Source organism: Lytechinus variegatus, chromosome 18, assembly GCF_018143015.1.
Source record: "Lytechinus variegatus isolate NC3 chromosome 18, Lvar_3.0, whole genome shotgun sequence".
NCBI classification, from domain to species: domain Eukaryota; kingdom Metazoa; phylum Echinodermata; class Echinoidea; order Temnopleuroida; family Toxopneustidae; genus Lytechinus; species Lytechinus variegatus.
The window spans coordinates 5,194,587-5,213,347 of NC_054757.1; the positions used below are offsets into that span (position 1 = coordinate 5,194,587).

The 18,761-nt window shown below is 37.3% G+C and overlaps 1 protein-coding gene and 1 long non-coding RNA gene across 2 annotated transcripts in view; one reads left to right on the plus strand and one right to left on the minus strand.

Annotated features, from left to right (window-relative positions):
• Nucleotides 1-9,311, plus strand: part of LOC121431864 (cGMP-dependent protein kinase 1-like) — a 51,602-nt gene extending 42,291 nt beyond the window's left edge. The window contains exons 12-17 of the mRNA XM_041629636.1: nucleotides 805-894; nucleotides 2,179-2,320; nucleotides 2,893-3,056; nucleotides 3,976-4,161; nucleotides 5,699-5,765; nucleotides 7,382-9,311. Coding sequence (XP_041485570.1) covers nucleotides 805-894; nucleotides 2,179-2,320; nucleotides 2,893-3,056; nucleotides 3,976-4,161; nucleotides 5,699-5,765; nucleotides 7,382-7,480 — 748 coding nt within the window. The 3' untranslated portion in view covers nucleotides 7,481-9,311. The remainder of the gene's footprint in view (nucleotides 1-804; nucleotides 895-2,178; nucleotides 2,321-2,892; nucleotides 3,057-3,975; nucleotides 4,162-5,698; nucleotides 5,766-7,381) is intronic.
• Nucleotides 9,312-12,929: 3,618 nt separating this feature from the next.
• Nucleotides 12,930-15,442, minus strand: LOC121405562. Its single transcript, XR_005968648.1, has 2 exons — nucleotides 14,289-15,442; nucleotides 12,930-14,078 (listed from the first exon to the last, which is right to left on the minus strand). It is a non-coding gene; the product is annotated as an uncharacterized LOC121405562 (long non-coding RNA).
• Between the last annotated feature and the right edge of the window lie 3,319 nt (nucleotides 15,443-18,761).

The following is an 18,761-nucleotide window of genomic DNA, read 5'->3' on the forward strand; positions in this document are numbered from 1 at the left end:
TGGTTGGTTGGTTGTTAGGTTGGTTGGTGGGTGGGTTGGTGGTTGGGAGGGTTGGTTGATTGGTTGTTAGGTTGGTTGGTTGGTGGGTTGGTTGGTTGGTTGGTGGGTGGTTGGGTGGGTTGGTTGGTTGGTTGGTGGGTGGGTGGGTGGGTTGGTTGGTTGTTAGGTTGGTTGTTTGGTTGGGTGGGTGGGTTGGTTGGTTGGTGGGTTGGTTGGTGGTTGTGCGGGTGGGTTGTTTGTAAGGTCGGTTGGTTGTTAGGTTGGTTGGTAGGTGGATTGGTTGATTGGTTGTTTGACTGATTTATGCAATGAATGAATTATAAACTGATTGAGTAAATGAACAAATGGACGAATAAATGAATGATTTATATCAATTGATTGATTCATTTCTTCTTCAATCAATATCTATTGAGATTGATTGATTGATTGATTGATTGATTAATTAATTACTTAATGCATTCATTCATTGGTTGATTGGCTAGTTGATTGATTGATTGCTCATGCTTGAATTTGTATTTTTATGTCAGTGGCAAATTATTGATAATTAAATGATTGATTGATTGACTGGTAGGTTGGTTGGTTGATTGATAACTCGATTGATTCATTCATTCATTCTTCAATCAATACTTTTATTCAAATATCCATTGACTACATTCATTGAACGCTGTGATAACTGATGTATAGTATGTTAGGACATAGATATGAGGTACAAGTTAATAAATTGTCATAGATATGTAAAAATAGTGGTATAGAGAGTTGCTTCCCCAATATAAGTGATATATTCTTCTTTTTTTGTGTTCACAGACTCTATTGTACTTTCAAAGATAATAAATATCTGTATATGCTGCTAGAAGCTTGTCTTGGTGGGGAGCTTTGGACCATACTCAGGGATAAGTAAGTGAATCTAGTCAGTTTAATTATAATAATAATAATTGCATTTCTAAGCACTGGTGATTATTTTTAAATAATTTTATACTGTTCACTTTATATTCAGTACAATACAGTTTTCTTTAATTGTCCATAGTAACATAGAGATATGACATGGTCACTCATATTAGAAATACTATATAAATATATTTGTGAAAAAAATAATCATGCTTAATTGCTAATTAACACTCTTCACAAGGCCAATTCTCTGTTATTTACATTTCAAATTAATTATGTTGATATAAAACTGTATGTATGAAGAAATGTTGTGTTTAACAAGTAATAAATTGAAATTATTAACTAATACAATACAGCAATAATCCAATTATTGCATTGATAATAGAGAAACATTCTGACCATTTTGAGAGAAAGTGTGTGAAGGTGATATTAATATGATATTAATATATTGCACTATTTAAAAGAAATTGTAAGAAAAGAAAATTTGGGTGAGAGGAATGAGTATTTTGATGCAGATTGTGATTTATACATTCAAATGATTAAGTAAATTAATCTGAGTACTTAATGCATTAACTAATACAGAAAGAAACAAACATTACAAATACAAATAAAGTATACAAAGATGAGTGTTACAATATTTCTATAGAATTTCTATATTGTACTATTAAACAGATTCCCCGTAACTTTCAGACTAAGGGGGTTTATGGGTTATCTGAAAGAAAAGGTTTACTAAAGACTAAAACCTTTTCGAAATTCATTCTCTGTTCTGTACTGTCAAAATAATTTTGGTGAAGAACTCTGTAGAGATATATGGAAGTCGTATGTTTATTTGGCAAAAGTTTCTGGAAAATGGTATATTGATTTTGATGAAGCATGTTATAAGAAGCATAATGAGCATGCATTTCTTGAATAAGAAGGACAAATAGGTGGAAATGAATTGACTGCACTTTTATTGAAATTTGCAATATTTAGCCCTTGTTTAGAATAAAGAGTATATTCTGTCATCTGTAAATGAATTTGACTTCAGAGCAATGTAAGACATGGCGATTATTAGCTGGGGGGTTCCTAAAGAAGGATTAAGCACTTTCAGTCTGCTATGCAATGATCTAGGTTTGTGGCTATGTTAGTACATATATCTTTATTCATAAGGCAAACTTGAAGCCCCTGGTGAGAAATTACCGGAGAAAACAGCCCTGAACCGAGTTGGTCTGTAAAACGATCGAAGGTATAAAAATGATGATCACTTTCATCATGTCTTTCTTTTATTCTTCATCTCATTGTCCGTTTTTGCAGAGGGTCCTTTGATGATGGTACGACACGCTTCTACACGGCGTGTGTGACGGAGGCTCTTTCGTATCTCCACGCCAAGGGCATCGTCTACAGAGATCTCAAACCGGAGAATATTCTACTAGACACCAAAGGATATGGAAAACTGGTAAGTAAATCAATCACCTTACACTACAGTCACTCCAACGAAGGCGACTCCAAACCGACCGATGGCATGTCATTGGAGATATCGTAATAGACATGATCGGTCTAGGGTTGGTTCGCCGATGTGACCGTGTACATAAAGAGAAACGGTCGTGCTAGTCACACCAACGAAACTGACTCCAAACCGACCGATGGTATCTCATTGGAAATAATCTAAGATAGTTGGTTGGTCTGGAGTCGGATTTGCTGGTGTCACTGTGGCAATAGGGTATTCCGTGTGGCTGGTCTCATGACTGACCAGAATATCAAGTGCCTGAGTGTGTACAAATTGTGACTTTATTCAAAATAATTCTCACTGTATTCCAAATAATTCTTGCACTATTTACTGGAAGGCATACTGTAATCTTAATCAGAAAATTTGTTTAGCAGTGCAAATTTGGTCACCTATCTATCTATCTTTCTTTCTATCTATCTTTCTATTTATCTATCTTTCGATCTATCTTTTGATCTATCTATCAAATCCATCCATCCACCCATCCATCCATACATCTATCTATCCATCTACTTATCCATCAGGTTGACTTTGGGTTTGCTAAGAGGATAGGACACGGAAGGAAAACCTGGACATTCTGTGGTACACCAGAGTATGTTGCTCCTGAAATCATCCTGAACAGGGGTCACGACTTCTCAGCTGACTACTGGTCCCTGGGAATCCTCATGTTTGAGCTTCTCACTGGCAGGTTTGTTAGCTGTGATGTAGTTTGATTTGATTCAACTTGACTTGACTTGATTTGACTTAACTTGATTTCATTTGACTTGACTTAACTTTATCTGACTTGACTTGATTTGACTTGACTTGGTTTGATTTTATTTGACTTGACTCGGTTAGATTTGATTTGATTTGCCTTAACTCGATTTTAATTGACTTGACTTGATTTGACTTCACCTGACTTGATTTTATTTTATTTGATTTATGTGATTTCCATCACCAAGTATACATACCAGACAAACAGATCAGCGGCCCTTTGTGCAGAAGATTTGCGATAAAATGGATGTTTAAAAAACAATCAAGCCTAAGTCCCAAATCCGCGCATTCCATTGGTCGACAATCAATTTGCATTTGATGAATGTAGTTGTGTTTGTTAGCAACACTTTCAGCAACAGGCTTTTTGATCATTCCCATATGGTATGATTAAATGTGTCTTGCTCCACCGTAGGTTGAAAAATGTTATTTTCAAAAATCATTCCAATGATTGAGTTCAATTGCAATTCAGAAAACTCAATCAGATGTCCCGATTTCCAATTGGTAGAAACTCAATTTACATCTGACTTTTTGAAGTTGCATTTGATAGAAACTCTTTATGCAACAGGCTCCAAAACAGACAACTTCCTTTGTCTTACATCATCAAACACAGAATAATGTTAGATGTGAGTAAAATCTGACCTGATTGTGTTGTTGTTACCATAGTAACAAACAGATACATCCGTTGCTCAGCCAATCAAATTCAAGGAAAGTTGTCAGACAGATGCTGTTGATGAAACTCACTCTCATTCTATTGATGAACACAAAATCAACTTCATGGGATCATTGACTGAAAGGGTGATCTTTACTAAACTTTAATCCACAATATTTTCCTTTTTTTCTGTTTGAACCTTTAGCCCTCCTTTCACCGGGTCGGATCCCATGAAGACATACAACATCATCCTGAAGGGAATAGACATGATTGAATTTCCAAGGAAGATAACACGCAATGCTGCTAACATGATCAAGAGACTATGCAAAGACAATCCTACAGAGAGACTAGGGTACCAGAAGAATGGCCTCAAGGACATCCAGAAACACAAGTGAGTGTCCAAGATAGAGCCGTCTGCACCAGCTTGAGTTTTCAAATTAGCACGCTATTTCTGATCCGGCAAATCATCCCGATCTGAATAATCTCGAGATTATTTGTAATGGAGATGCAATTATCACGCTAGTTTGTAGGATTAATCTCGAGATTGCAATCCCAAGTCAACTTCGGATTATTTGCAAAATAGCGCGCTATTTTACAAATTATCCCGCTTATTAGCAGGTGCAGATGCACTCGGGATTATGCATTCACGGTGTCAGACCATAATGCATCAATGCCTTGCTTGAGCAGGAATCGCTCTTCTTGAGATGGTGGAAACAGGGTTTCTTGAATCTCGAGATTAATCGCAAAGAGGGCCGATTGGGCCAAAATCTTGAGATTGAGCAATCTCGGGCTGGTGCAACAACGCCTGATGAGACCTCTTCATGATATCAAGATACTATGGTTATTAACATGTGAGTTCTTGTGGCTTCTACGTTGCCGTAGCCTCCATCAGATGGCATTAGTGTTGATTAGAACCTTTTTAATTGTTAAATGTTCTTCAAAGAAGCAGGAAAGGCTTATATACAATCATACCATGGTTGCATTCTGCAAGGAACCCTTTAAGATTATTTATACAACCTGTGGGTTTTGTGATGCTGTAAGGAACCCCATAGAACCATATATAAAATTGGTAGTGTTCTTCAGACCACAAAGAACCTTAAAAGGTTCCATGTAGAACCAAAAAACAGTTATAAAGGATTGTTTAGAAATTTCCTGCTTTTGTGAAGAAACTTAAAAAGTTCCTTTAAAGGACAAACAAGGTTATAAGATTTCTAAGAAAGTGTGCAACACTTATCAATCTGTATTTGTATATTGCTCTTTACATATTTTAATTTTGTGGAAAGGATAAATGACACCAGCCCTTTTAAAATCGCATATCATCCCACCGCTGCCACCATAAGTTGCTGAAGAGATCAAATGTACACTGGGGCCCCCATAAGAACAAGCTTTGTAATTGATCATAAGGCTGATTGTTACGATTGATTGCATTAGTCAATATGTGTATCGACTGTTCAAATGAACCGTTTGATCAATTGATAAGTTTTGTCGTACGTGGTCCTGATCATGTCACCAAAGCACAAAATGAACATGTAATTTTTTCAAGATTAGTATAGAACATTGTGATTGCAAAAAACAATTTTGCACTTTTCATAACCATAAACACTGTGGAAGTGCCATGGCCGAGTGGTCTTAGGCACATGACTTAGGCCAGGTCAGGATTTGATCCCCGGCCATGACACCTATGCCCTCAAGCAAGGCTTTAATCAAGAGTGATTTCCTATCCTAAATTAAACTCAATATAAATGGTATAATCATTATATGTGCCAATTAATGTGCTCATGTTTAAAAACAGCAACTGTAAATGACCACATTAATGGTATTTTTCCTCCATTATGAACAATTTTGGGGGGTTATTTATATCATTTTATTCATTGCCAACCAAATTAGAGGAAAATATACCGATTCAAGTGTATTTCTGTCATATGTAGATGGTTCGATGGCTTCAACTGGGAAGGCCTAAGGAAAAGAAGTCTAACGCCCCCTATTGTTCCTAAGGTAAGCATCATTAGTGACATTCTTTCTTGCCTCTGTTTTCTTCTTTTAAATCTGGGCAATCCTCTTGACTTTGACCATCATTGATAACTTCATTCTTTAGAATTCTTCAGTATATACCTGTAGTTTTGTGTAAGATGTGATTGTAAACTTGGCAAAGTTAATTTACACAATGTGAATGATAAAATGAAATGGGGTTGAATTGAAGATCGATTTTTGTGTTGCCTGTACTTTTTGAAGTACTGACTACCTGAGGGAATGGTATCATCTCAGATCATCTACCCATAAGCCAACCATTTGTGGTGCAGTGGTAATGGTTCAGGTTGCCAGTAAAACTTTAATATTCAAGACTTCTGGGGGGCGTTTCATGAAAGGACTTGTTGGACGTTTTATTCGACAAGTACCAGTTTATCCGACAGTTACCATAGGAACAGTGCCTTTCAGCCAATCAGAATCAAGGAAACATGTCAGATCTGACAACTTGTCGGATGAAAATATTGATGAAACGCTCCCCAGAACTTCACTCTAGCAACCTCTGTTTAAAGGAAACCAAAACCCAAGAAGAGAAGCAATCTTATTGGAAAGAGTAAAATGAGAGGAACAATTTAAAAAAAGTTTCATCAAAATCGGTTATGAAATAAGCAAGTTATGGACGATTAAAAAGTCTTGTTGTACTTACTATGTGGATCCTCAAATTGGCAAACGTGCTTCAAAATGGCTGATATTGTGGACAACTCTCCATTTGTTTTGTACACATATTTTCAGATTTTCCCCTTTATTTTACATATTTCACATTATCTCCTCCTGACCTTGACATATATGGTGTGGATTATATTTTCCCATGACATATGTTGTGTTCAGAAGGAGGCAAGATGCAATTTGAAAGATGATGAGGAAAATCTGAAAATTGTGTACAAAACAAATGGAGAGTTGTCCACAAAATCAGCCATTTTGAAGCACGTTTGCCAATTTGAGGATGCCCATAGGAAGTACAACAAGAGTTTTCAAACTCCCATAACTTGCTTATTTCATAAATGATTTTGATGAAACTTTTTTTAAATTGTTCCTCTCATTTTACTCTTTCCAATAAGATTACTTCTCTTCTTGGGTTTTGGTTTCCTTTAATACCTTTTACTCAAGTAATTGTTGTTGAGGGGTAGGACTGCACATTGCATGGCGCACATGGCATGTAACGTGTTGTACCATAACGAAGAAATTCTGTCACATTTCTTTGTACCAGCCAGTGCAAAAAATTATCAATTCCAAAGGCGCGTACAAAACATTATAACTACATTTGAATAATGGAACAACATCCCCTCTTTCATTCAATGGTCAAACTCTTGAGATCATTTCAGAAATTCCTGAAAACACCCCTTTCCTGATTAGTCATTTTCTTTTCCTTAATATCTTTATTTATGTATTCATATTTTGATTAGTATGTACATTTATTCTTATTGTTTGTAAATGCTTTGATGTAGTGCATTGAAGTGAGCATTCTAAATGCTAGTTATTATTATTTTCGTTATCCTTATTATGATCATTATTATTATTGTTAATGTATTCTATGTTTGGTACATCATTCCTCAGTATCATCTGTTTGTGTTTCTGTCTGGTTTCAGGTGCGGTCAACATCAGACACTTCAAACTTTGACGATTATCCTCCCGACAATGAACCACCACCCGAGGACGATACGTCGGGTTGGGACAAAGACTTCTGAGGACGGGGTTTCCGTCGTGGACCGTTTCCAAGTGGACAACCTGTCTACAGATGAAGATCTGAGAGGATTGGAGTGGATTTCAGCTGAGAGAGCAAGAGAGAGAGGGAAGGAACAAGAGAGACATAGAGAAAGAGGAAGAGAGAGGGCTAAGTCCATGAAGACTGAACGATTGCTGGTTTGCCGCAGCACCAACTTTTTTCATGGGGAAAAATTATTAAGGAATGGAGATCAAAAAGGGCAGAAAGGGTAGTAGGGCTATATCTAAGCTTTTGAGTGAAGCAGTCTATCTTATTCAAGAAGTGAAATCCTCGGAGGAGAAACACATTTGAATCAGTTCAAAGAAAAAGAGGCTCATGTTTTGAGCTAGAAATGTAAAAAAAAAGTATAGGAGAAGTTGCTAACAGAGAGTTGATGTGCTGTGATTGTGTGATTGGGTACGTATAGAAGACTACTTCGTGCGTCCCAGGATGTTCTGTGCACTGTGGAACACAAGATGTACGTTCTTGGTGTAATCGTTCTTTAATTCCCAAAGATCCAATATATTACTTTACACCTTGTCTCCTAATGGTTTGTACGAGAGAACAAAATATAACTGCAGTTTGGATTTTTTCATCATTCTTGCTGGAAATGTTATCAAAATTGTAAGTGTCAAAGATTTCTGGGAGAAATCTCAATTACAAGACGGCATACATGATATTTTTACTTGTCGCAAGACCAAATCATCTATACAATGATGAAGTTCACTTGCTGTTTATTAACTTGTTGGTTAATGCTGTATTCCTTTTTTTCATTATCTTTGATTGGACTTGCTGCAAATTTTTAAGCAGTTAAGTACTAATTTAGCCTACAATGAAATATATGATCATGCCCATTACGATCTAAGCATATCATCTGTGATAAGATATAATTATTAGTGCAGACTTTGTCAGATACTAAAGAAGGAATTAATAAGTAACACAGATTAAATTCTAAGCTGATTTTCTATTATTTTATAAAAATTCATTATCTGAAAGCCCTTCATGTATCCCTAAAAATGATGATATCATTTCAGCAAGATCATTCAAGATGTTTGATGAATTTCACAGATAAACCTTTTGTGTGTGTTACTGGGACACAGCTCATTGTGGGTTGATATTTATAGATGTTGGTAGAAATATTTATCTAGATGAGTCAGCAATTTTTGAAGGCTGAAAGTGCAAATACATACTATACTATTACTTCAAGCCATAGGTATCCATACATATACACCTATTTACCTCAGTAGTGGCGAAATTTCTCCAGTTGTATGCAGGAGACATCATGCCATTATTTATTTTTCTTTTGTATTCATATGCTTTCATTTTGTTACTTAAGTTTGGTTCAGATGTGATGCAGCAAATTGGCAACTGCAATTATGATTTTGGGAAAACTTTGCATTATTTTGTGTACTTTATTATCAGTGAATTGCCATTTGGTCTACACTCACTTCGTCTACTTTCCATTTGGTCTAATCCTAGATGTCTACCATTTGGTCTAACAGCCATTTAGCCCCTGTACCGTTTTATCTTATTTCCAGTTGGGCTCTTCCCATTTGGTCTAATATCCACTTGGTCTCATGCCACTTATTTTATTCATGATTAGAAGAAGTCTATATGAACTTATTCTTCATTAACAAAGTGCAAAATAATGAGCAGTTGGTGTGGAAATTAGACCATCTGGGCATTAGACCAAATGACAGTTGGACTAAGTGAGCATTGGCCCAAGTGCAGTGTAGACTAAATGGCAATGGGACCAATTTGAAAGTAGACCAAATGGATTTAGCCCATGTGGTATAAGATAAGTAGACCAACTGCTCGCACGTCAAGAGAGTATAAACCGCATTCCTACTTGGAAGTAACACGTGCAGCCCAGAAACATTAAACATTTGAGTTATTCCTTTATGCTCAATTAAATGCACATGTTTTCCTTTTTTTTTGTTTTTTATGGGAATCAGTCATAGCAAACATCAAGAAAAATGTATCACATTCTTAATAGTGGAGATATAGGCCTATAAAGAAAGTGCATCCTATAAAAAATCTTACGAGCGACACCAGTCTACTGGTGACAATCCGTGACGTCATACTATTCAATGGGGGGGGGAGGAATAGATCACCCCCTTAAACAATAGATTCACAACACATATCGAGACCCATGCACCAGTCTGAGGGGTCCCCACCCCCTTGGGTGTTGAAAATATCAGATGGAGTGTGAACATAACACTGAAAGTGTTAAATTAACACACAGAATGGATTACATCAACACCAACGGGTGTTGGACTAACACCATGAATTTAACACTGGTGTAAACTGCTCAGTGTAGACTTTTGTATACACTGGTGGGTGTATTTATAACACCGATGTTTTTTACAGGCATAGCAATGATGTTATATGGATTACAATCAGGGATGGATCAGGAATTTCCAATTGAGGGGGCTTGGAAAGTGAACCAATATTTTGCAAATTTTCTGAAGGGCTGAAAGAAAAAGGAGGATATCAATACAAAAAAAATGAATTTTATTTGTATTTATTCCATTCAAAACTACATGCCCAAGTCCAAACCAGAGGAGCATTTCATCGTTACTTTTGTATGACAACTTGTCATATCTGACAGCGTTCCTTGATTTTTATTGGCTGAGAAGCACTGCTTCCATGATCAGTCGGATAAAACAGCATGTTCCTAGATGAAAGCAAAATTTCCCCTGGATCCATGCCGGGAGTTCAGTGAGTGTGAAATGGTCAAGGGTCAAATTATGAAAGGTCAAGGGTTATAATCAGGAGGTCAAGATGTATTGAGTATCTGCATGTGTAACTGCTCTGGAGAGTATAGTTATAGCCGTGTGTATGTGTGTGTGTGCAATGATATATGAATGCCTTGATTATATGTTTCAATATTATTGTCACATACATAATGATACTTCCTGAAGCTCAACTGAATTATTCTGACAACAATGTATTCGTGTGCATTTTAAAAGTCATTTATTAGGGCCAGACTTGGTAATATGACTTTGTGTCCAGAAAATAATTCTATTATTTAGCTGATGGAAATTTCGATTTTCATATCAGCAAAAAAAATGAAATCTTCTATTTACGAATATATTTTCTTTAAAGAAAAGGAGAAATATAAGTATTGTCTTGAAAAAGGAAGTCATGCTGAAATGTCAAATCTTGTAGTTTTCAGTACAACCCGGCACAATTATTTATACCATTGTTATCCTAACATTATTTAGTCCCATGATAAAGTGATTGTCAAATGTGTATGTCACATTTCCAAGAGACACATTTCATGGATTATTTTCCAACGATACTCACTGTAACCTAAATAAAAAAAAATGGCTTCATGACCACCCCCTCCCCCGTGATACTGGGCCCTTACAAGTAGATAGAAGTTGATTTCATGTTCTGAGTAAAGGCCTGGTCACACCGCCCGAGCGTTGTTGGAGCGGTCGTGGAGCGGAGAGAAATTAATCATCAACGCTTGCTATCGTTCACCATTTTCGATTTCGATTGTTTTTATTTTGTTTTCGATTTTTGTTTTCGATTTCCCCCCCAATATTGTGAGCGAAATTCGACCCTCTTTCAATACCGCTCCACGGACCGCTCCAACAACGCTCGGGCGGTGTGACCGGGCCTTAAAATGCAAGAAAGGTTGATGATTGTGTTTGAAGATGCTCGCTGAAACCTCACATACTTGTGTGCTTTCAAAACTCACAATTTGAGTGTTTGAAAAAGGTCAAAAGTAAGGATCTTTTTGATTCACTTATTCTTTTTTGTATAAAGAAAATGTATGACTTAGAACCTTGATACCTCCGTCACATTTCTCCTACGGCGGCCGTACGCCGGCCGTACGGCGAGTCAAACAACCGTTTTATTCATTTTTATTCAATCCACCTATGTGTAGCTGGTTAAAAAAAAATGGCCGTTTTCGACTCACCATACGGCCGCCGTAAGGGAAATGTGACTGACGTTTTTCCCCCTATTTCAAATTTGTAATCAATTGCAATTTAAAGTCAGATTCACCATAAATGTTTCTCATATAACCAAGCAAAGAGGTATGCAAGTAACCTCTTTCTTATCAATGAAAATCCTATTCACCACCAATTATTGTCGCTATGTCTGGCAGGCTATCAGTTCAGATGTCAAGCAAGCCCTTCGTGTATAAAGTATGCCTACAATTCAAGTTTCTCGGTTAAAGTTCAAATGGAATGTGAGCTTCAACCTGTAATGGGGGATTTAAATCAAATAATATATATAGTATAGTTTCAGATGATGCTACAATGGACGACATAGAAATGGAAAACCATGACATTAGACCATAAAACACAATGGCTCATCACGGTTCGATGCACAGGTTTTTTTTTTTTATTTGTCCTCCAGCATAGCCGTTAGTGGGAATACTATATTGCAATGGCGGAATGTAGTAATTGTGTAGCAAAAGGTCTGGTCACACCGCCTGAGCGTTTTTGGAGCGGTCGTGAAGCGGTAAGGAAAGAGGGTCGAATTTCGCTCACAAAATTTGGGAAAAAAATCGAAAACAGAATAAAAACAATCGAAATCAAAAATGGTGAACGGTAGCGTGCGGTGATAATTGTTTTCTCTCCGCTCCACGACCGCTCCAACAACGCTCGGGCGGTGTGACCAGGCCTTTAAACATCTCAAGTGGCTTTCACATATTAACTACTCGGCATAGAAAACTTAACCATTGCAAGATGTTTGCATGTTCTTGCCTGCATACTTCCAAACAAATCTGTCAACCAAGGTTTTAAACTTTGTGCAAACCATTCAAACAATTTTGTTCTTGACAACTTGAGAGCTTTTAAGAAGCCTGACATTGCAGCAACACGAATTGTTTGCAGGAAAAAAAATATTGTTTTTATCCGGGATTTGGAGCTAAAATGTCTGGGTGTGCGATTGCAGTAAGTACTCATCTGACAGACAAGGTTAGATCCCTATAGCAGTGAGTATTAAAACCCATTTCAAATTAACCACGTGAAGGCATTATGGAATGCAAGGTGCACTCATTCGATGAAAAAGGTTATGATATAACCTTGTTCTCAGTTACATCTCCATGTGTGGCAAAATAAGGGTGGCAATTTTGGCCTATTTTCTCTTTTTCTATGGGGCAAATGCTAGATGTTCTACACTGTCAGCTTCCAATACAGCTATTCATCATATAACTTGGCTCTTATGTAAATTTTATTTAAATTATTCTTTCTTAATTTAAAATGGAGATTGAAAAATGAAAATTTTCTTGCCATATTACTTTCCACCAATAGAGGGCGTGCACAAATGTATGCCCAAAATTCAAGTTTTTGAGCGCTCTGGTGAATAAAACAAATTATTCCCAATTTACTAATGAAAAATAAATTGCAACTGTATGGAAATGAGTAATTTTGGTCACAAAAGTGATATTTCAATGATTTTTTTAAAGTGTGTGTTATGTACAGCATTGGCATACTATATTCCTACCTGTAGATTCCCCACAGGCAGGATGGTTGAAGTGACTAAGGATGTTTGTTAGCGCAGGATCTAAATAATAGAGGAGATGATGATTAATTGAAGGCGACAATGATGAGGGAGCAGGGGTGATGATGATATGATGATGATGACACTGTTGATTGTGATGATGGTAATTATGCTGGATATGATTTTCAATGATCGTCATGAAGACAGTGATATCAGAAATGATTGCGGTGGTGATAGTTTCGATGATGGTGATGGCAATGATGACTATGATGATGATGATGATGATAGTCATATTACTTTAAATTGGAAGTCAGCTGAGAGCACCACAAACTAAACGGAATAAAGTGTGTAAATTAAAGCTTAAAACTGCATGAGAAAGTGATCGTATACAAGGGGAAATAATCATTTTCCGAGCACCTCAAGAACGTCCAGGTAGCGATTTCTTTCGGTCAGTACTTGTGCACACAACTGCTTGGGAGGCTTTGAATCAGACTACAAATTTTGGTCTTGTATTTTTTTCACTATTATATCGTCATTTCCATAAAGTATTCATGAAAAAGCTACGATATGCTTGCCCTCTCGGTTACACACAAGTACTGACAGGAAAAAATCGCTACCTATGCAAAAATCGCGTCCGGTCATGATTGAAAGTTCTGCATTTGCCTTCAAAGAGTAGAAAAAAATAATGAAATTATACCATTCATGGTTAAACCTAATCATAAATGTAACGTTTACTCAGAGAAACAAATTATTCTTTGAATTCATGCTAAATGGAATCTATTTCAACTCTGGTTTGTGATGCTTTATTTTAAGGTGCTCAACTTAATGCTTTTGAATTTCTCTCTCCAAGTAACTTCTGAAAGTGTTGATTCTTAATACTTCATGACTTTGAGTGTGCATAATCTAGATGTGTGAAAATTGTTTAACTTTGTTAAACTTTGTTTGAGTTTATAGTACTTTTTCGATAATCCTCCAAGCATTTTCCTGTTTTTTTATTACCCCCTCCCCCTAAAATAAAATACAAAATGCAGCGTAATATTCACTGGTTTCAGCAGGGCAGCTGTTACGAGCTTCTGCTTTTTAAGGGGAAAATCCTGCCAGGTCTACATTCACCTCACCTGGGTTGAGCGCAGCACAATATGGATACATATCTTGCTGAAGGAAGTAGCGCCATGTCTGGGATTCGACCCCACAACCCTCTGATTGAAAGGCGAGAGCCAGAGCCACTCGATCAAGTTTATATGCCAAATAAATCATTGAGCATTTCACGGATTAAAATGACATACGAATCGTATTTCTTAGCGGGTTAGCAACTCATTGATGGTCACGAGATGAGATGACCTTTGTTTAAAGGTCACAAATGAAAAGTGCCCTTTTTGACATATCTTTTCATTCTAGTTGATTTTTTTTTTTGGGGGGTGCTCGTTTTCTTCCGGAGTCCGTCTAAAAACCAATTTTTTCTACTTCTCCCTTGGTGTACTACCGCTTGTTCTTTCTTAGTAAGTAGACCAACTGGTAATAGACCAAATGGATATTGGACGGATTTGGGAAACCTAAGTAGAGAAGTGGCAATTTGATAATTTGATCAATATTATTCGCTGAGATGTACGTGAGAACGGTGAGACATAATTTGACATAACGCCTTTTGACAGTAAATTTTAGCGGTGTGTGGCAATAAACCCTGATTATCAACCCAGAAACACGCTCGTGAAAACTACTAAATTATGTGATGAACTCGAGAAAGAAGGCTTACCATACAAATTCACAATTCTAACGGTGCTGCCTGTACGTTATTTGTTCATATCCCCCTCATCCTGATCTCAAACTTGACTTTTCATAATGATGTACAATATAATGTACAGTATCTCTTGAATGGTTCTATTTTGCCATCAATAAACTTTATTTTTTTGAAAAGGAATCTGTACTGTATACTGTGGTAGGAAGTGTAATATAATCGAACTGTTTCATCTTGATTAATTATACACCGCAAAAACTTAGGTGTCAATCCAACACCAAACGATAATCTATATCTATCCACACCAGGAAGTGTTAAAACGATACCATTTGGGATTTGGGCTAACACCGGATGGTGCTAAAACGACACCGGGTTGATCCTGAACAAGGGGTTTTCAACACCTTTCGGATGTGGACAGATGTAGATTCTCAAATGGTGTTGAGTGAACACCTACGGTGTTGCAGTGTATGTACGTTTCGACGCCCTTGTACTACATGTATTTCTTCCTGGATTATATTATCATAATGTTTATGATATATACTCATACTACAGTGTCGTGTTTATATATTTATTGGAGGAAGGGTATATAGTTCGTGAGGAATCTCATTTTCTTCTGTCATTTTGAGAAGTCGGAATTATGTAATCAATAAAAGCGATAAAATTATGTATTTACAGAAACTTTCAACAGTGTGGTTTAACTATTTCCAATACCCATGCACGAAGAAAGACAGACAGAAAGAAAGAAAGAAAGAAAGAAAGGAAGGAAGGAAGGAAGGAAGAGAGAAAGAAAGAAAGAAAGGAAGGAAGGAAGGGAGGGAGAGAGGGAGGGAGGGAAGAAAGAAAGAAAGACAGAAAGAAAGAAAGAAAGAAAGAAAGGAAGAGGAAAATCGGTAGAAAGAAAGGAAGAGGATGAAATGGAGACAGAAAGAAAAAAGAATTTTTTTTTACTTTTCAAACGAAAACTTTATTAAAAACAAAATCACAAAAGGTCAAGGATACGAATCATGGAATTTCAAACACAGAAGTGAAGCCAAAAATTAAATCACCAAGATTCAGTTTAAATGTGGTTTATGTTCATACCTCACAAAATATAATACAATATAACATCCAACAAGAAAGAACAAATCATTAATGATAAAATAATGCTATACATGACATTAATTCAAGGTGAATAAGACAAGGGTAATAACATTTGAACATTCCAGATTGGAGGCAGATATATTACAAAAATGAGAATGATTTTGAAAGGTTAACTGAAAAATGAAAGAGAGAAACGGTAAAAAAGAGGAGAGTGGACAATAGTTAGGATGAATATTTGGAAGCCGAGGGGTTATCATTCAGATATGTGTTTAAGATATAATTTTTCAAGTTATACGTTTAAAAGAATATATGGACCTGGAATTTTTCCAAGTCGGTATGTAGATCGTTAAAAAATAATGGACCTGTGACAATATTTGTATTATATGATAAAGAAGGACGAGTAATGGAAAGACGATAACGATGGCTTTGACGAGTATATATCCTATAGGATAACTATGTTTCTCGTCGTTCTTTCTGAAAAAGAAAGATACTGTGGTGGGCAGATCTTTCCTTGAGAGTTGAAACATAAATATTCTAATATTTAATGACGTTAATGACAAACGGTAATAGATCCATACACCAATTCTGTAGGGAAGCATCAATATTAGAACATAATTTGCAATGCGAACATTCTTACAGAAACATGTTTTTGAACGATCCAACCAAACAACAAGGGGAGCAACAACAGTAGAGGTTCGATACAAACATGGGCGGAAATCCAAGGGGGGGGGGCAGGGAGGACGCGTCCCCCTACCCAAAATAGTAGGGGGACACAATATCAAATGTCCCCCTACTATTTGTGGTCTTTTATAAAGGAAAGAAATACATCATTCAAAATTTAAATAAAACATGTATTTTTGGACGAGTTGACCTTACTTTTTGAGTGATAACCCTTTGTTTTTACTATTCCCGTTCCTTTCTCCAAATCACTATATGTTTATGTTTGCGAAACAGTGGCGGAGCTTCAGGGGTCGAACACCCCTCTGATCTTTCTGGTCGTGAAAAAAAAACCGAGAAGAACATAGGGAGAATAGCGGGAAGAAAATAAAGAAAGAAGAAAGAATATTTTTTTTAAAAAGTCATGGGCTTAGTGTGAAACAATATATTTTCTATTGATTTTGTTGATGAATAAAATAATCCATCGTTGGGTTACAAACCACTAATTAGTTCCGGATAGGTTTTTTTAAGTGCCATTATCAAACGGGGCCGCGGAACGGTTTTTAAAGGGGGGGGGGGCTGAGCCACAAGTGGGAGAGGGGCTGACCATGCAAAAAAACACAATCACATGGTCATTTTTACGTTTTTGTATACGGTTTTTGAAAACATACGCGTTTTTTTTTAACGTTTTTGTACACGGTTTTTGAAGCCCCGCTTCCGCGGCCCCTGCCATCCTCGCATCGCCCCTGTCATTATTGACTGACCCACAAAATTCCGTCGGTTTATTTTTATAAGATCTATTTGTATGCGTATATATTCTAACGATTTCTTCACACGAGTTTAGTTTCGTTTTTCAGTCTCAGCAGGGGAAATCAAATCTAAATCGTGCTGCCTGCTTGCCGATGTCTACAACTTTTACACCAACGTATCTGATGTTCAATTGGCGGCCATCTTTCCATTGAAGGAGTGGTTCCGGGTTGCCTATGTGACCCACCTGAAGAGTGTGGTTCGTGAAGTCAATCCATACATTGTTGATTCCCTTTCCATTGCAGGCCATTGTTGGATCATCCGCAGACACGAGGACGGGGTTACCATCGAGACAACTGCATGAGCCTACGGTTGATCTTTTAACGACGAACCTCTTTTCCATCTTCCAGAGGCACATCCCTAGAGGGTGACAGATGATGGATACACTCTTTAAAACATGCATGGGAAAAGAGTAAATAAATAATAATAGTTACCATTATACAGCGCTTTCTGCATTGTTTCTAAGCGCTTTACATTGCAAATATTATCACCCCGGTCAACGGATCCTGGCATGCCCGCACATAAATGCACGTTGGGCCCATTCCCTGAGGAGCATTCCAGCAAGAGTTCCAAGACTCAATTGCCAGGCATTCTTACATAGGCCTTCGCATCCTAACGGATAGCCATTTAACAACTGGGTGGAGAGTGGTAAAGTGTGGATTGACACCTTGACAAAAGACGCTAGACCGTGGTGGGATTCGAACACAGGACCTTCTGATTGCAAGGCGAAAGTCAGAATCGCTACACCACGACGCCTCCAAATAGCCATTTATAATAACATAAGTGGTGTTAAATTACACCTGTCGGTACCGCGAAAAGACATCAAGCATTTTACGCCAGTATTAATGAAGGTCGATCGCAGATCAACATCCATTGAAAGGGAGTTTTTGCACCGTAACGAAAAACGCTTTCAAGATAATATAAAACGTAGTGTCAAATGCCCTCCATGAAAAAAGTCTTTGTCGAAAATTGGTGAATCCAAACAGAAGTTCCGTCCAGGGGCCCGTTGCAGAAAGAGTTGCAATCAATCGTAACTCTAAAAATCATGCGCAACTTGATTTTCAACCAATCAGCAGCGCGCATTTGGGACTTGCGATTGATTTTTTGACTTGCGATTGAACGCAACTCTTTCTGCAACGGGCCCCAGGGCTCCGTAACACAAAGGTTTGCGATGAATAGCAAATATGAAAGAACACTTCTGATTGGTTCCTAGTCAGTATTTTGCGCCAAACGCGCGTGTAACATTGATATTGATTGGTCAGTTCATTTAGCGATTGATCGCTAATCTTTGTGTTACGGAGCCCTGGACGCAGGACAGCAGCATAACATCATTGCAATTCTCGTCAGCTTAGGACGAACTCTTGTTCTTGTTCAATGAATTTCGACGAAGTTCTACAAGCTGTTCTTTCTCATTTGACAATGTTTGACGGCCATTTAAAAAAAAAATACTGTGTTCCTAAATTCACCTGCTTCTCAACCACGACGGGGACGTTAAATCTGCGGTTTGCGTGCAAATTCATCG